Source organism: Oncorhynchus mykiss, chromosome 11 (assembly GCF_057628025.1).
Source record: "Oncorhynchus mykiss isolate SJ-2025 chromosome 11, ASM5762802v1, whole genome shotgun sequence".
NCBI classification, from domain to species: domain Eukaryota; kingdom Metazoa; phylum Chordata; class Actinopteri; order Salmoniformes; family Salmonidae; genus Oncorhynchus; species Oncorhynchus mykiss.
Window position 1 is genome coordinate 77790001 of NC_143032.1, and position 16001 is coordinate 77806001.

At 47.5% G+C, this 16001-nt stretch overlaps 1 protein-coding gene across 28 annotated transcripts in view; it reads right to left on the reverse strand.

Annotated features, from left to right (window-relative positions):
* LOC110536395 (calcium/calmodulin-dependent protein kinase type II subunit beta) overlaps positions 1–16001 on the reverse strand; it is a 158298-nt gene that overhangs the window by 47525 nt on the left and 94772 nt on the right. For 22 of the 28 annotated variants that reach the window (XR_016484703.1, XM_090191164.1, XM_090191169.1 and 19 more), the window contains one exon: positions 1250–1287. Coding sequence is in view for 27 of the 28 variants with exons in the window: in XM_090191164.1 (XP_090047290.1) it covers positions 1250–1287 (38 nt within the window). In the remaining variant the exon portion in view is untranslated. The remainder of the gene's footprint in view (positions 1–1249; positions 1288–16001) is intronic. The other 6 variants (XM_090191163.1, XM_090191156.1, XM_090191160.1 and 3 more) reach the window with 1 other exon arrangement.

Sequence of the window (16001 nt, forward strand, 5' to 3'; positions counted from 1 at the left end):
GAACTGTAGTCACAATTCCTACTGAATAAACAGACCAGAAAGCAGTTACCACAAAGCTCACACACACACACACACACACACACAGACACAGACACAGACACAGAGACACACACACACACACACACACACACACACACACACACACACACACACACACACACACACACACACACAAACTATTTTATGATGATTGCAAAACGAATCAACACTCTCTCCCATGCATCACAGACAGCACACACTGAAATAAAGATGTTCACAAATCACTGAGCAAGAGACACTTTTAATTACAGAGAAACAAACTAAGCAAAAGCAGAGGGACAGAAAAAGGGGGGAGATGGAGAGGGAAAGAGGGGCGAGAGAGAAAGAGGGGGAGAGGGAGAGAGACAGTGGGGGTGGGGAGAAAGCAGGGGAGAGAGAATGAGACACAACAAGAGAGAGAATAAAGGCGAGGAGACAGGAACAGGGTCTTAACCCTGATAACTGATCTAAGAGAGAGAGTGTTCATTTTATATTGTTTATTTCACTTTTGTTTATTATCTACTTCACTTGCTTTGGAAATGTTAACATACGTTTCCCATGACAATAAAGCCCTTTAAATTGAAATTTAATTGAGAGAGAGAGAGACAGGAGATGGAGGAGAGGGAGAGAGGAGAGAGAGCAGAGAGTAGGAGAGGGAGAGAGGAGAGAGAACAGAGAGAGAGAGGGAGAGAGGAGAGAGAGCAGAGAGAGAGGGAGGAGAGGGAGAGAGGAGAGAGAGCAGAGAGAGATGGAGGAGAGAGGAGAGAGGAGAGAGAGCAGAGAGAGGGAGGAGAGAGGGAGAAAGGAGAGAGAGCAGAGAGAGAGGGAGGGGAGGGAGAGAGGAGAGAGAGCAGACAGAGAGGAGAGAGAGAGAGGAGATGAAGAGAGAGGAGAGAGAGAGGGAGCAGAGAGAAAGAGGGAGAGGAGATGGAGAGAGAGGAGAGAGAAAGAGAGGAGATGGAGAGAGAGGAGATTGAGAGCAGAGAGAGCGAGAGAGAGAAAGGTAGCAGAGAGAGAGGGGGGGACGAGAGACTGAGCAAGATCAGTACTGCATATAGTTTGTGAGTGTAATGTTTACTGTTCATTTTGTTTATTGTTTATTTCACTTCTGTTGATTATCTATTTCACTTGCTTTGGCAATGTTAACATAGGTTTCCCATGGTAATAAAGCTATTTGAAATGGAATTGAATTGAGAGACAGAGAAGAAGAGAGGGAGGGGGGGGGTCTTACCTTGACATCTGCCTTCTTGTTGAGCAAACTCTTGGCTGCTGCAATAGGAAACAACAGCAGAGACACAGGTCAGAGATTCTGGTAGAACAGGAGATCAGAGAGATCACAAAGGTGTATCAGTATCAACCTGTAGTCCCGTAGGATTCCTAGTTGAAGATGGGTAACCCAAATGCAACCACAGGTAGAAAAAGAATTCAACAGGGTAGGGGACCAGACAGTCGTAACAAGAGGTAGTAAACGCTGACATCTTTAGACAGGTTATCAACGACTGGTCCACCAGACCCTGATAATCACAACACTCCTCTGAGATCTTCTGGAGATTTAGAGAGGAGAGGAGGTTTGTTCATACTAAAGACAGTGGTCTGTTTAGCATAATACCCATAATCCTCAGCAAGCGGGGAAATATTCCACAGACAACAGTCCGTATCCATTGTGTCACAGGGAACACACAGAACTGTTCCTGGGTTAAAACTATCCCATTCGGCGTGGCACAGGAGGCCCAGCGAGAGTTGATGTGGGTTGCCGCGAGCAACAGAACCTCATTAAGAGGAACTGGTTAATCAGTTAACGAGGCAGAGATAGAAAACGAATTTGGGGCTTAATACTGGAGCCTGTCCCCTCGGCCCCCTTCAGGGCTAGAGCCTGAAATGGTGCTTCTACCAAGACACACACACCGTCCCAATCTCTCTCCTCTATAGCACCGTCCCAATCTCTCTCCTCTATAGCACCGTCCCAGTCTCTCTCCTCTATAACACCGTCCCAATCTCTCTCCTCTATAGCACCGTCCCAATCTCTGTCCTCTATAGCACCGTCCCAGTCTCTCTCCTCTATAACACCGTCCCAATCTCTCTCCTCTATAGCACCGTCCCAATCTCTCTCCTCTATAGCACCGTCCCAATCTCTCTCTTCTATAACACCGTCCCAGTCTCTCTCCTCTATAACACCGTCCCAGTCTCTCTCCTCTATAACACCGTCCCAGTCTCTCTCCTCTATAGCACCGTCCCAATCTCTCTCCTCTATAGCACCGTCCCAATCTCTGTCCTCTATAGCACCGTCCCAGTCTCTCTCCTCTATAACACCGTCCCAATCTCTCTCCTCTATAGCACCGTCCCAATCTCTCTCCTCTATAGCACCGTCCCAATCTCTCTCCTCTATAACACCGTCCCAGTCTCTCTCCTCTATAACACCGTCCCAGTCTCTCTCCTCTATAGCACCGTCCCAATCTCTCTCCTCTATAGCACCGTCCCAATCTCTCTCCTCTATAACACCGTCCCAGTCTCTCTCCTCTATAGCACCGTCCCAGTCTCTCTCCTCTATAGCACCGTCCCAGTCTCTCTCCTCTATAGCACCGTCCCAGTCTCTCTCCTCTATAACACCGTCCCAATCTCTCTCCTCTATAGCACCGTCCCAGTCTCTCTCCTCTATAGCACCGTCCCAGTCTCTCTCCTCTATAGCACCGTCCCAGTCTCTCTCCTCTATAGCACCGTCCCAGTCTCTCTCCTCTATAGCACCGTCCCAGTCTCTCTCCTCTATAGCACCGTCCCAGTCTCTCTCCTCTATAACACCGTCCCAATCTCTCTCCTCTATAGCACCGTCCCAATCTCTCTCCTCTATAGCACCATCCCAGTCTCTCTCCTCTATAGCACCGTCCCAGTCTCTCTCCTCTATAACACCGTCCCAATCTCTCTCCTCTATAGCACCGTCCCAGTCTCTCTCCTCTATAACACCGTCCCAGTCTCTCTCCTCTATAACACCGTCCCAGTCTCTCTCCTCTATAACACCGTCCCAATCTCTCTCCTCTATAGCACCGTCCCAATCTCTGTCCTCTATAGCACCGTCCCAGTCTCTCTCCTCTATAGCACCGTCCCAGTCTCTCTCCTCTATAACACCGTCCCAATCTCTCTCCTATATGGCACCGTCCCAGTCTCTCTCCTCTATAACACCGTCCCAGTCTCTCTCCTCTATAACACCGTCCCAATCCCTCTCCTCTATAACACCGTCCCAATCTCTCTCCTCTATAGCACCGTCCCAGTCTCTCTTCTCTATAACACCGTCCCAGTCTCTCTCCTCTATAACACCGTCCCAGTCTCTCTCCTCTATAACACCGTCCCAGTCTCTCTCCTCTATAACACCGTCCCAGTCTCTCTCCTCTATAACACCGTCCCAGTCTCTCTCCTCTATAACACGTCCCAGTCTCTCTCCTCTATGGCACCGTCCCAGTCTCTCTCCTCTGTAGCACCGTCCCAGTCTCTCTCCTCGATAACACCGTCCCAGTCTCTCTCCTCGATAACACCGTCCCAGTCTCTCTCCTCTATAACACCGTCCCAATCTCTCTCCTCTATAACACCGTCCCAGTCTCTCTCCTCTATAACACCGTCCCAATCTCTCTCCTCTATAACACCATCCCAGTCTCTCTCCTCTATAACACCGTCCCAATCTCTCTCCTCTATAGCACCGTCCCAGTCTCTCTCCTCTATAACACCGTCCCAGTCTCTCTCCTCTATAGCACCGTCCCAGTCTCTCTCCTCTATAGCACCGTCCCAGTCTCTCTCCTCTATAGCACCGTCCCAGTCTCTCTCCTCTATAACACCGTCCCAGTCTCTCTCCTCTATAACACCGTCCCAGTCTCTCTCCTCTATAGCACCGTCCCAGTCTCTCTCCTCTATAACACCGTCCCAGTCTCTCTCCTCTATAGCACCGTCCCAGTCTCTTTCCTCTATAGCACCGTCCCAGTCTCTCTCCTCTATAGCACCGTCCCAGTCTCTCTCCTCTATAGCACCGTCCCAGTCTCTCTCCTCTATAGCACCGTCCCAGTCTCTCTCCTCTATAGCACCGTCCCAGTGTCTCTCCTCTATAGCACCGTCCCAGTCTCTCTCCTCTATAACACCGTCCCAGTCTCTCTCCTCTGTTGCACCGTCCCAGTCTCTCTCCTCTATAACATCGTCCCAGTCTCTCTCCTCTGTAGCACCGTCCCAGTCTCTCTCCTCTATAACACCGTCCCAGTCTCTCTCCTCTATAGCACCGTCCCAGTCTCTCTCCTCTATAACACCGTCCCAGTCTCTCTCCTCTATAACACCGTCCCAGTCTCTCTCCTCTGTATCACCGTCCCAGCCTCTCTCCTCTATAACACCGTCCCAGTCTCTCTCCTCTATAGCACCGTCCCAGTCTCTCTCCTCTGTAACACCGTCCCAGTCTCTCTCCTCTGTAACACCGTCCCAGTCTCTCTCCTCTATAGCACCGTCCCAGTCTCTCTCCTCTATAACACCGTCCCAGTCTCTCTCCTCTATAACACCGTCCCAGTCTCTCTCCTCTATAACACCGTCCCAGTCTCTCTCCTCTATAACACCGTCCCAGTCTCTCTCCTCTATAGCACCGTCCCAGTCTCTCTCCTCTATAACACCGTCCCAGTCTCTTTCCTCTATAGAACCGTCCCAGTCTCTCTCCTCTATAGCACCGTCCCAGTCTCTCTCCTCTATAGCACCGTCCCAGTCTCTCTCCTCTATAGCACCGTCCCAGTCTCTCTCCTCTATAACACCGTCCCAGTCTCTCTCCTCTGTAGCACCGTCCCAGTCTCTCTCCTCTATAACATCGTCCCAGTCTCTCTCCTCTGTAGCACCGTCCCAGTCTCTCTCCTCTATAACACCGTCCCAGTCTCTCTCCTCTATAGCACCGTCCCAGTCTCTCTCCTCTATAACACCGTCCCAGTCTCTCTCCTCTATAACATCGTCCTAGTCTCTCTCCTCTGTAGCACCGTCCCAGCCTCTCTCCTCTATAACACCGTCCCAGTCTCTCTCCTCTATAGCACCGTCCCAGTCTCTCTCCTCTATAACACCGTCCCAGTCTCTCTCCTCTATAGCACCGTCCCAGTCTCTCTCCTCTATAGCACCGTCCCAGTCTCTCTCCTCTATAACACCGTCCCAGTCTCCCTCCTCTATAACACTGTCCCAGTCTCTCTCCTCTATAACACCGTCCCAGTCTCTCTCCTCTATAGCACCGTCCCAGTCTCTCTCCTCTATAACACCGTCCCAGTCTCTCTCCTCTATAACACCGTCCCAGTCTCTCTCCTCTATAACACCGTCCCAGTCTCTCTCCTCTATAACACCGTCCCAGTCTCTCTCCTCTATAGCACTGTCCCAGTCTCTCTCCTCTGTAGCACCGTCCCAGTCTCTCTCCTCTATAACACCGTCCCAGTCTCTCTCCGCTATAACACCGTCCCAGTCTCTCTCCTCTAAAACATCGTCCCAGTCTCTCTTCTCTGTAGCACCGTCCCAGTCTCTCTCCTCTATAACACCATCCCAGTCTCTCTCCTCTATAGCACCGTCTCAGTCTCTCTCCTCTGTATCTGTCAGTTTAACACTGTCCCAGTCTCTATCTCCTAGCTCCACTGCTGAGTTCCATTCACAGTCTAATGTGATCAGTAGTAGCTCTCTCTCTCTAAATCTCTCTTGTTCACTAGGTAGCTCTCTCTCTAGCTCTCTCTCTCTCTTCTGAACTCTCTCTAGTTCTCTTACTGTAGCTCTCTCTCTCTCTCTCTCTCTCTCTCTCTCTCTCTCTCTCTCTCTCTCTCTGTAGCTCTCTCTCTCTCTATAGATCTCTCTCTCTCTCTCTGTAGCTCTCCCTCTATAGGTCTCTCTCTCTCTCGCTGTAGCCCTCTCTCTATGTAGCTCTCTCTCTTTCTGTAGGTCTCTCTCTATCTCTCTGTAGCTCTCTCTCTCTGTGTAGCTCTCTCTCTCTCTAGGTAGCTCTCTCTGTAGTGCTCTCTCTCTGTAGCTCTCACTATGTAGCTCTTTCTCTCTTTCTGTGTATCTCTCTCCCTGTAGCTCTCTCTATCTGCACCTCTCTCTCTCTGTAGCTCTCGCTCTGTACCACTCTCTCTCTGTGTAACCCTCTCTCTCTGTGTATCGCTCTCTCTCTCTGTGTAGCTCTCTCTCTCTCTCTCTCTGTGGCTCTATCTCTCTCTCTGTAGCTCTCTCACTCTCTGTCTCTGTAGCTCTCTCTCTGCAGCTATCTCTCGCTCTGTAGCTCTATCTCTCTCGCTCTCTCTCTGTAGCTCTCTTTCTCTGTAGCTCTCTCTCTCTCTAGGTAGCTGTCCCTCTGTAGTTCTCTCTCTCTCTCTCTGTAGCTCTCTCTCTATGTAGCTCTCTCTCTGTAGCTATCTCTCTCTCTGTGTAGCTCTTTCTCTCTGTATCTCTCTCTGCATCGCTCTCTCTCTCTCTCTATCTCTCTCTCTGTGTGTATCTCTATCTCTATCTATCTCTTTCTCTCTCTGTAGCTCTCTCTCTGTAGCTCTGTCTCTTTCTGTAGCTCTCTCTCTCTCTCTGAAGCTCTGCCTCTCTCTCTCTCTGTATCTCTCTCTATCTCTGTAGCTCTCTCTCTCTCTCTCTGTAGCTATTTCTCTCTGTAGATTTCTCTCTCTGTAGCTCTGTCTGTCTCTGCAGCTCTCTCTCGCTGTAGCTCTCTCTCTTTGTAGCTCTCTCTCTGTAGCTCTCTCTCTCTCTGTAGCTCTCTCTCTCTGTAGCCCTGTCTCTCTCTGTAGCTCTCTCTCTGTAGCTCTCTCTCTCTGTAGCCCTGTCTCTCTCTGTAGCTCTCTCTCTCTCTCTGTAGCTGTCTTTGCAGCTCTCTTTGTAGCTCTCTCGTTCTGTAGCTTTCTCTCTCTGTAGCTCTCTCTCTCTCTCTGTAGCTCTCTCTCTCTCTGTGTGTAGCTCTCTCTCTCTGTAGCTGTCTCTCACTGTAGCTCTCTCTCTCTCTTCCTCTCTCTCTATCTATATAGCTCTCGTTCTGTATAGCTCTCTCTCGCTAATTCCTAGTTCGCTCTGTCTCTCTCTCTCTCTGTGGCTCCCTCTCTGTTGCTCTCTCTCTCTTTAGTTCTCTCTCTGTAGCTCTCTCTCTGTAGCTCTTTCTGTTTCTGTAGCTCTCTCTCTCTCTCTCTCTGTGGCTCTGTCGCTCTCTGTAGCTCTCTCTCTCTCTCTCTCTCTCTCTCTGTGTGTAGCTCAGTCTCTCTCTGTGGCTCTCTGTGGCTCTCTCTCTGTCTCTCTCTGTAGCTCTCTATCTATATAGCTCTCTGTCTGTAAAGCTCTCTCTTTAACTCTCTAGTTCGCTCTGTAGCTCTTTCTCTCTCTGTAGCTCTCTCTCTCTGTAGCTCTCTCTCTCTCTGTAGCTCTGTCTCTCTCTGTGGCTCTCTCTCTCTGTAGCTCTCTCTCTGTAGCTCTCTCTCTCTCTCTCTCTGTAGCTCTCTCTCACTGTAGCTCTCTCTCTCTGTAGCTCTCTCTCTGTAGCTCTCTCTCTATCTATATAGATCTGTTTGTATAGCTCTCTCTCTCAACTCTCTAGTTCGCTTTGTAGCTCTCTCTCTATATAGCTCTCTCTATAGCTCTCTCTCTGTAGCTCTCTCTTTCTCTCTCTATCGATATAGCTCTCTGTCTGTATAGCTCTCTCTTTAACTTTCTAGTTCACTCTGTAGCTCTCTCTCTGTAGTTCTCTCTCTGTAGCTATGTCGCTCTCTCTCTCTCTCTCTCTCTCTCTCGCTCTCTCTGTGTAGCTCTGTCTCTCTCTGTGGCTCTCTGTTGCTCTCTCTCTATAGTTCTCTATCTATATAGCTCTCTGTCTGTAAAGCTCTCTCTTTAACTTTCTAGTTTGCTCTGTAGCTCTCTCTCTCTCTCTCTGTAGCTCTCTCTCTCTGTGTAGCTCTCTCACTTTAGCTCTCTCTCTCTCTCTCTGTAGCTATTTCTCTCTCTGTAGCTCTCTCTCTCTCTGTAGCTCTCTCTCTGTAGCTCTGTCTCTCTCTGTGGCTCTCTCTCTGTAGCTCTCTCTCTCTCTGTAGCTCTCTCTCTGTAGCTCTCTCTCTGTAGCTCTCTCTCTGTGTAGCTCTCTCTCTCTGTAGCTCTCTCTCTCTCTCTCTATCTAAATAGCTCTGTCTGTATAGCTCTCTCTCTCAACTCTCTAGGTCACTTTGTAGCTCTCTCTCTATATAGCTCTCTCTCTGTGTAGCTCTCTCTATAGCTCTCTCTCTGTAGCTCTCTCTTTCTGTAGCTCTCTCTCTGTAGCTCTCTCTCTGTAGCTCTCTCTGTGTAGCTCTCTCTCTCTGTAGCTCTCTCTCTCTCTCTCTATCTATATAGCTCTGTCTGTATAGCTCTCTCTCTCAACTCTCTAGGTCACTTTGTAGCTCTCTCTCTATATAGCTATCTGTCTGTATAGCTCTTTCTTTAACTTTCTAGTTCACTCTGTAGCTCTCTCTCTCTCTGTAGTTCTCTCTCTCTAGGTAGCTCTCTATGTAGTGCTCTCTCTTTCTCTCTCTATCTGTAGCTCTCTCTTTTCCTCGATCTCTCTCTGTAGCTCTCTCTGTAGCTCTCTATGTGTGTAGCTCTCTCTCTCTTTCTCTCTCTCTCTGTAGCTCTCTCTCTCTCTCTCTGTAGCCCTCTCTCCCTCTGTAGCCCTCTCTCTCCCTCTGTAGCTCTCTCTCCCCTCTATGTATCTCACTCTATCTTGCACACAAATGTTTTTTAAAGGATTGACATTAGAAACTAATTTCTGGAGGAACCCCTCTCCCACAGGGGAAGTGAGCCCTGAAGTGAGCCCTGTTCAAAGTGTGTTTGAAGGAGAGAGAGGAGATGATACAGAGACGAGACAGAAGAGCCCTCACTTTAGAAGTCAAAACATTGCAGTGTGTGTGGAGAGAGAGAGAGAGAGAGAGAGAGGGAGGGGAGGAGGATAATGCAACACTCACAGTTTTCCTTTCCTCTGCTTTCCTATACAGCATTCCATTCCTCCTCTACGTCTGCCTCAATTGATATAGAGTCTAATTTCTACAAGGCTAACTACATGTGCCAATTCAGCAGTTTGCTAGGTATGCCTGGCAGCACGATAAAGACCAGTTCTGTGACTCAAAGAACACTGGCGGTGAGGGTTTGTGTGGAGTTTTCCTCCACTCCCTCCACCTCTTGTGTTTACACTAGGGGGTGAATTGGGTCATTAACTGTGTCAAGTGCGTTCTCACATCTTGTTTGAAGTCTCTGATAAAACTTGTATTGTTTTTCAGAGCCTTCTAAATAGAAGCTTCTAGAACACTCAGACAGCTCAGATGGACTCCAGAACGGTCTGTGGTCTGAGCTGAAGTGTTTTCATACATCACTCGTTGCAGTTACAGTCACTCTCAGGTAGATGATCTCAGGATGACAAAAACATGCCACCTGAGTCGAGTTTCATTGTGGCATTTAGTCCCAGACCCCAACCTGTAAACCCAAAGGTCAAATATTATGTTGTTTATTTAACCCTGTAGAGGAAGCAAGCAGGCTCCTTACCTTGACACACATAACAGTAAGCAAGACGGAAGGAAGGAAGGAGAAGAGGAAGAGATTAAAATAAAGAGAAAGAGAAAGAGTCAAACTGGTAAAAACTTCTTAAGGCTAGGGGGAGGTATTTTCACGTCCGGATGAAAAGCCTGCCCAAAGTAAACTGCCTGCTACTCAGGCCTAGAAGCTATGATATGCATATTATAAGTAGATTTTGGATAGAAAACACGCTGAAGTTTCTGAAACTGTTTGAATGATGTCTGTGAGTATAACAGAACTTATTTGGCAGGTGAAACCCCGAGGACAAACCATCCAGGGGGAAAAAATGTTGAGGTCACTCTCTTTTCAATGGGATTTCAATGGGAATCTAGAATTCTAAGGCAGTTGCTTGCAGTTCCTATCGCTTCCACTAGATGTCAACAGTCTTTAGAAATTGGTTGATGTTTTTCCTTTGAGAAATGAAGAAGTAGCCCTGTTCAGAACGAGGGTCGAGTGAAGTGTGCTGTTTGTTAGAGGCGTGTGACCTGAAAAGCACGCTCCACTTTGTTTTCCTCCGGTATTGAACACAGTTTATCCCGTCTTAAATTTGATCAATTATTTACGTTAAAAAATACTTAAAGTTGTATTAGGAAAGTTGTTTGAAATGTTTGGACAAAGATTACAGGTAATTTATGAGATATTTTGTAGTCATGTTGCGCGAGTTGGAACCAGCGTTTTTCTGGATCAAACGCGCCAAATAAATTGACATTTTGGATATATATCGACGGAATTAATCGAACAAAAGGACCATTTGTGATGTTTATGGGACATATTGGAGTGCCAACAGAAGAAGCTGGTCAAAGGTAAGGCATGAATTATATCTTTACTTCTGAGTTTCGTGTCGCGCCTGGCGGGTTGAATTATGATCGTCTGTCTTTGTTTGATGGGTTGCTGTCCTCAGATAATAGCATGGTTTGCTTGACATCTCACACGTTGGCTGGATTAACAACAAGTGTAGCTTTCATTTGGTGTATTGCATGTGTGATTTCATGAAAGCTTAATATTTCTAGTAATTTTATTTGAATTTGGCGCTAGGCCATTTCACCGGATGTTGTCAAATCGATCCCGCTAAAGGTTTTTGATCCATAAGAAGTTCTAATAGCCATTACGAGTCACTCACTAATATCCCTGTAAATAACAACCTTACAGGACGACAAGGAAAGAATGGAGGCTTCACATGAAGACAGCTGGAGGATGGAGACTTCACATGAAGACATTTGGAGGATCGAGACTTCACATGAAGACATTTGGAGGATCGAGACTTCACATGAAGACAGCTGGAGGATGGAGACTTCACATGAAGACAGCTGGAGGATGGAGACTTCACATGAAGACAGCTGGAGGATGGAGGCTTCACATGAAGACAGCTGGAGGATGGAGACTTCACATGAAGACAGCTGGAGGATGGAGACTTCACATGAAGACAGCTGGAGGATGGAGGCTTCACATGAAGACAGCTGGAGGATGGAGACTTCACATGAAGACAGCTGGAGGATGGAGACTTCACATGAAGACAGCTGGAGGATGGAGACTTCACATGAAGACAGATGGAGGATGGAGACTTCACATGAAGACAGTTGGAGGATGGAGACTTCACATGAAGACAGCTGGAGGATGGAGACTTCACATGAAGACAGCTGGAGGATGGAGACTTCACATGAAGACAGCTGGAGGATGGAGACTTCACATGAAGACAGCTGGAGGATGGAGAGTTCACATGAAGACATCTAGAGGATGGAGACTTCACATGAAGACAGCTGGAGGATGGAGACTTCACATGAAGACAGTTGGAGGATAGAGGCTTCACATGAAGACAGCTGGAGGAAGGAGGCTTCACATGAAGACAGCTGGAGGATGGAGACTTCACATGAAGACAGCTGGAGGATGGAGGCTTCACATGAAGACAGCTGGAGGATGGAGACTTCACATGAAGACAGCTGGAGGATGGAGACTTCACATGAAGACAGCTGGAGGATGGAGGCTTCACATGAAGACAGCTCGAGGATGGAGACTTCACATGAAGACAGCTGTAGGATGGAGACTACACATGAAGACATCTAGAGGATGGAGACTTCACATGAAGACAGCTGGAGGATGGAGACTTCACATGAAGACAGCTGGAGGAAGGAGACTTCACATGAAGACAGCTGGAGGATGGAGACTTCACATGAAGACAGCTAGATGATGGAGACTTCACATGAAGACAGCTGGAGGATGGAGACTTCACATGAAGACATCTAGAGGATGGAGACTTCACATGAAGACAGTTGGAGGATGGAGACTTCACATGAAGACAGCTGGAGGATGTACTCTGAGGAAGGTTTTAGGCCTAGTACCCAAACAAGTTCGTTTTTCATAATAAGAAGAAACATTTCAGTGAACTTCTATTTCCCTCCAAAGAGGCTGAATGAATTGTGGATTCTGTGTCTAGTCTAGGATAGTAGATCTAATCTAGAGAGGCAGGCAGGCCCGTATGAAGTATCAATATTTGATCAGAGTCTTAAGAGGGGAAGAGAAGACGACTGGAGTCCCACAGCACCGCTACAAACCAACTCAGGCCTGACGGTACAAGCTCTATCCTTACACTAGACTTCTATGCCATTCTAATGAATTGTGGTGGACTCAAAGACAACTATATAAGCAAACTATTGTCCATCTGTTTTTATACCAATTTAAGCATGACATCTAAAATGTCATGACAGGTAGTTGATTGTAGTTCCCAATCATTTCACTTTTACAGTTGAAGCCCCACCCTAGCATCTTCTACAGTGTTAACCATGCATCATACCCCCCCCCCCTTGTTAGAGCGCTTGCACCAGTCCAGTGCGCCATGCAGCATTCACCGACACCCAGTGGGCCGTTCCATCATTGCAATGACAGGGAGAACTTTTCCCGTGTCATTCTGCAACAGAGACAAATAGAGAAAAGAGGACATGAGGGGAACAAGGGAGGAAACTAGAGCTGTTAGAAAAGAGGGAGATGAGGGGAACAAGGGAGGAAACTAGAGCTGTTAGAAAAGGGGGAGATGAGGGGAACAAGGGAGGAAACTAGAGCTGTTAGAAAAGAGGGAGATGAGGGTGGAATTGAAGAGGTGTGGAATGGTGGGCTAATAGAGTTACAGGAGGTCATAAAGAAAAAGACACCAGAGAGAAGAGAGACCAGAGAGAACAGAGAGAACAGAGACCAGAGACCAGAGAGACCAGAGAGAACAGAGACCAGAGACACCAGAGAGAACAGAGAGAAGAGAGAACGGAGAGACCAGGGAGAAGAGAGAACAGAGAGAAGAGAGACCAGAGAGAACAGAGAGAAGAGAGACCAGAGAGAAGAGAGAACAGAGAGAAGAGAGACCAGAGAGAACAGAGAGAACAGAGAGATGAGAGAACAGAGAACAGAGACCAGAGAGAAGAGAGACCAGAGAGAAGAGAGACCAGAGAGAACAGAGACCAGAGAGAAGAGAGACCAGAGAGAAGAGAGAACAGAGAGATGAGAGAACAGAGAGAAGAGAGAGAAGAGAGACCAGAGAGAAGAGAGACCAGAAAACAGAGGAGACCAGCGAGAAAGAGAACAGAGAGAAGAGAGACCAGAGAGAACAGAGAGAAGAAAGACCAGAGAGAACAGAGAGAAAGAGAACAGAGAGAAGAGAGACCAGAGAGAACAGAGAGAAAGAGACCAGAGAGAACAGAGAGAAAAGAGAACAGAGTGAAAGAGAACAGAGAGAAGAGAGACCAGAGAGAACAGAGAGAAAGAGAACAGAGAGAAAGAGAACAGAGAGAAGAAAGACCAGAGATAACAGAGAGAAGAGAGACCAGAGAGAACAGAGAGAAGAGAGACCAGAGAGAACAGAGAGGAGAGAGACCAGAGAGAAAAGGGAACAGAGAGAGGGGGAGAAGAGAGACCAGAGAGAACAGAGAACAGAGAGAAGAGAGAACAGAGAGAAGAGAGACCAGAGAGAAGAGAGACTAGAGAGAACAGAGAGAAGAAAGACCAGAGATAACAGAGAGAAGAGAGACTAGAGAGAACAGAGAGAAGAGAGACCAGAGATAAAAGAGAGAAGAGAGACTAGAGAGAACAGAGAGAAGAGAGACCAGAGAGAACAGAGAGAAGAGAGACCAGAGAGAACATAGAGGAGAGAGACCAGAGAGAAGAGGAAATAGAGAGAGAGGGGAGAAGAGAGACCAGAGAGAAGAGAGAGTAGAGAGACCAGAGAGAACAGCGAGAACAGAGACCAGAGAGACCAGGGGGACCAGAGAGAACAGAGACCAGAGACACCAGAGAGAACAGAGAGAAGAGAGAACGGAGATACCAGGGAGAAGAGAGAACAGAGAGAAGAGAGACCAGAGAGAACAGAGAGAAGAGAGACCAGAGAGAAGAGAGAACAGAGAGAAGAGAGACCAGAGAGAACAGAGAGAACAGAGAGATGAGAGAACAGATAACAGAGACCAGAGAGAAGAGAGACCAGAGAGAAGAGAGACCAGAGAGAAGAGAGACCAGAGAGAAGAGAGACCAGAGAGATGAGAGAACAGAGAGAAGAGAGAACGGAGATACCAGGGAGAAGAGAGAACAGAGAGAAGAGAGAACAGAGAGAAGAGAGACCAGAGAGAACCAGAGAGAACAGAGAGAACAGAGAGATGAGAGAACAGATAACAGAGACCAGAGAGAAGAGAGACCAGAGAGAAGAGAGACCAGAGAGAAGAGAGACCAGAGAGAAAAGAGAACAGAGAGATGAGAGAACAGAGAGAAGAGAGAGAAGAGAGACCAGAGAGAAGAGAGACCAGAAAACAGAGGAGACCAGCGAGAACGAGAACAGAGAGAAGAGAGACCAGAGAGAACAGAGAGAAGAGAGACCAGAGAGAACAGAGAGAAAGAGAACAGAGAGAAGAGAGACCAGAGAGAACAGAGAGAAAGAGACCAGAGAGAACAGAGAGAAAAGAGAACAGAGTGAAAGAGAACAGAGAGAAGAGAGACCAGAGAGAACAGAGAGAAGAGAGACCAGAGAGAACAGAGAGGAGAGAGAACAGAGAGAAAAGGGAACAGAGAGAGGGGGAGAAGAGAGACCAGAGAGAACAGAGAACAGAGAGAAGAGAGAACAGAGAGAAGAGAGACCAGAGAGAAGAGAGACTAGAGAGAACAGAGAGAAAGAGAACAGAGAGAAGAGAGACCAGAGAGAACAGAGAGAAAGAGACCAGAGAGAACAGAGAGAAAAGAGAACAGAATGAAAGAGAATAGATAGAAGAGAGACCAGAGAGAACAGAGAGAAAGAGAACAGAGAGAAAGATAACAGAGAGAAGAGAGACCAGAGATAACAGAGAGAATAGAGACTAGAGAGAACAGAGAGAAGAGAGACCAGAGAGAACAGAGAGAAGAGAGACCAGAGAGAACAGAGAGGAGAGAGAACAGAGAGAAAAGGGAACAGAGAGAGGGGGAGAAGAGAGACCAGAGAGAACAGAGAACAGAGAGAAGAGAGAACAGAGAGAAGAGAGACCAGAGAGAAGAGAGACTAGAGAGAACAGAGAGAAGAAAGACCAGAGATAACAGAGAGAAGAGAGACTAGAGAGAACAGAGAGAAGGGAGACCAGAGATAACAGAGAGAAGAGAGACTATAGAGAACAGAGAGAAGAGAGACCAGAGAGAACAGAGAGAAGAGAGACCAGAGTGAACATAGAGGAGAGAGACCAGAGAGAAGAGGCAACAGAGAGAGGGGGGAGAAGAGAGACCAGAGAGAAGAGAGAGTAGAGAGACCAGAGAGAAGAGGGAACAGAGAGAGGGGGGAGAAGAGAGACCAGAGAGAAGAGAGAACAGAGAGAAGAGAGAACAGAGAGGAGAGAGAAGAGAGACCAGAGAGAAAGAGAACAAAGAGAAGAGAGACCAGAGAGAACAGAGAGAAGAGAGACCAGAGAGAACAGAGAGAACAGAGAGAAAGAGAACAGAGAGAAGAGAGACCAGAGAGAAAGAGACCAGAGAGAAGAGAGACCAGAGAGAACAGAGACCAGAGAGAACAGAGAGAAAAGAGAACAGAGCGAAAGAGAACAGAGAGACCAGAGAGAACAGAGAGAAGAGAGACTAGAGAGAACAGAGAGAAGAGAGACCAGAGATAACAGAGAGAAGAGAGACCAGAGAGAACAGAGAGAAAGAGAACAGAGAGAAGAGAGACCAGAGAGAACAGAGAGAAAGACACCAGAGAGAACAGAGAGAAAAGAGAACAGAGTGAAAGAGAACAGAGAGAAGAGAGACCAGAGAGAACAGAGAGAAAGAGAACAGAGAGAAAGAGAACAGAGAGAAGAAAGACCAGAGATAACAGAGAGAAGAGAGACTAGAGAGAACAGAGAGAAGAGAGACAAGAGATAACAGAGAGAAGAGAGACCAGAGAGAACAGAGAGAAGAGAGACCAGAGAGAACAGAGAGGAGAGAGACCAGAGAGAAAAGGG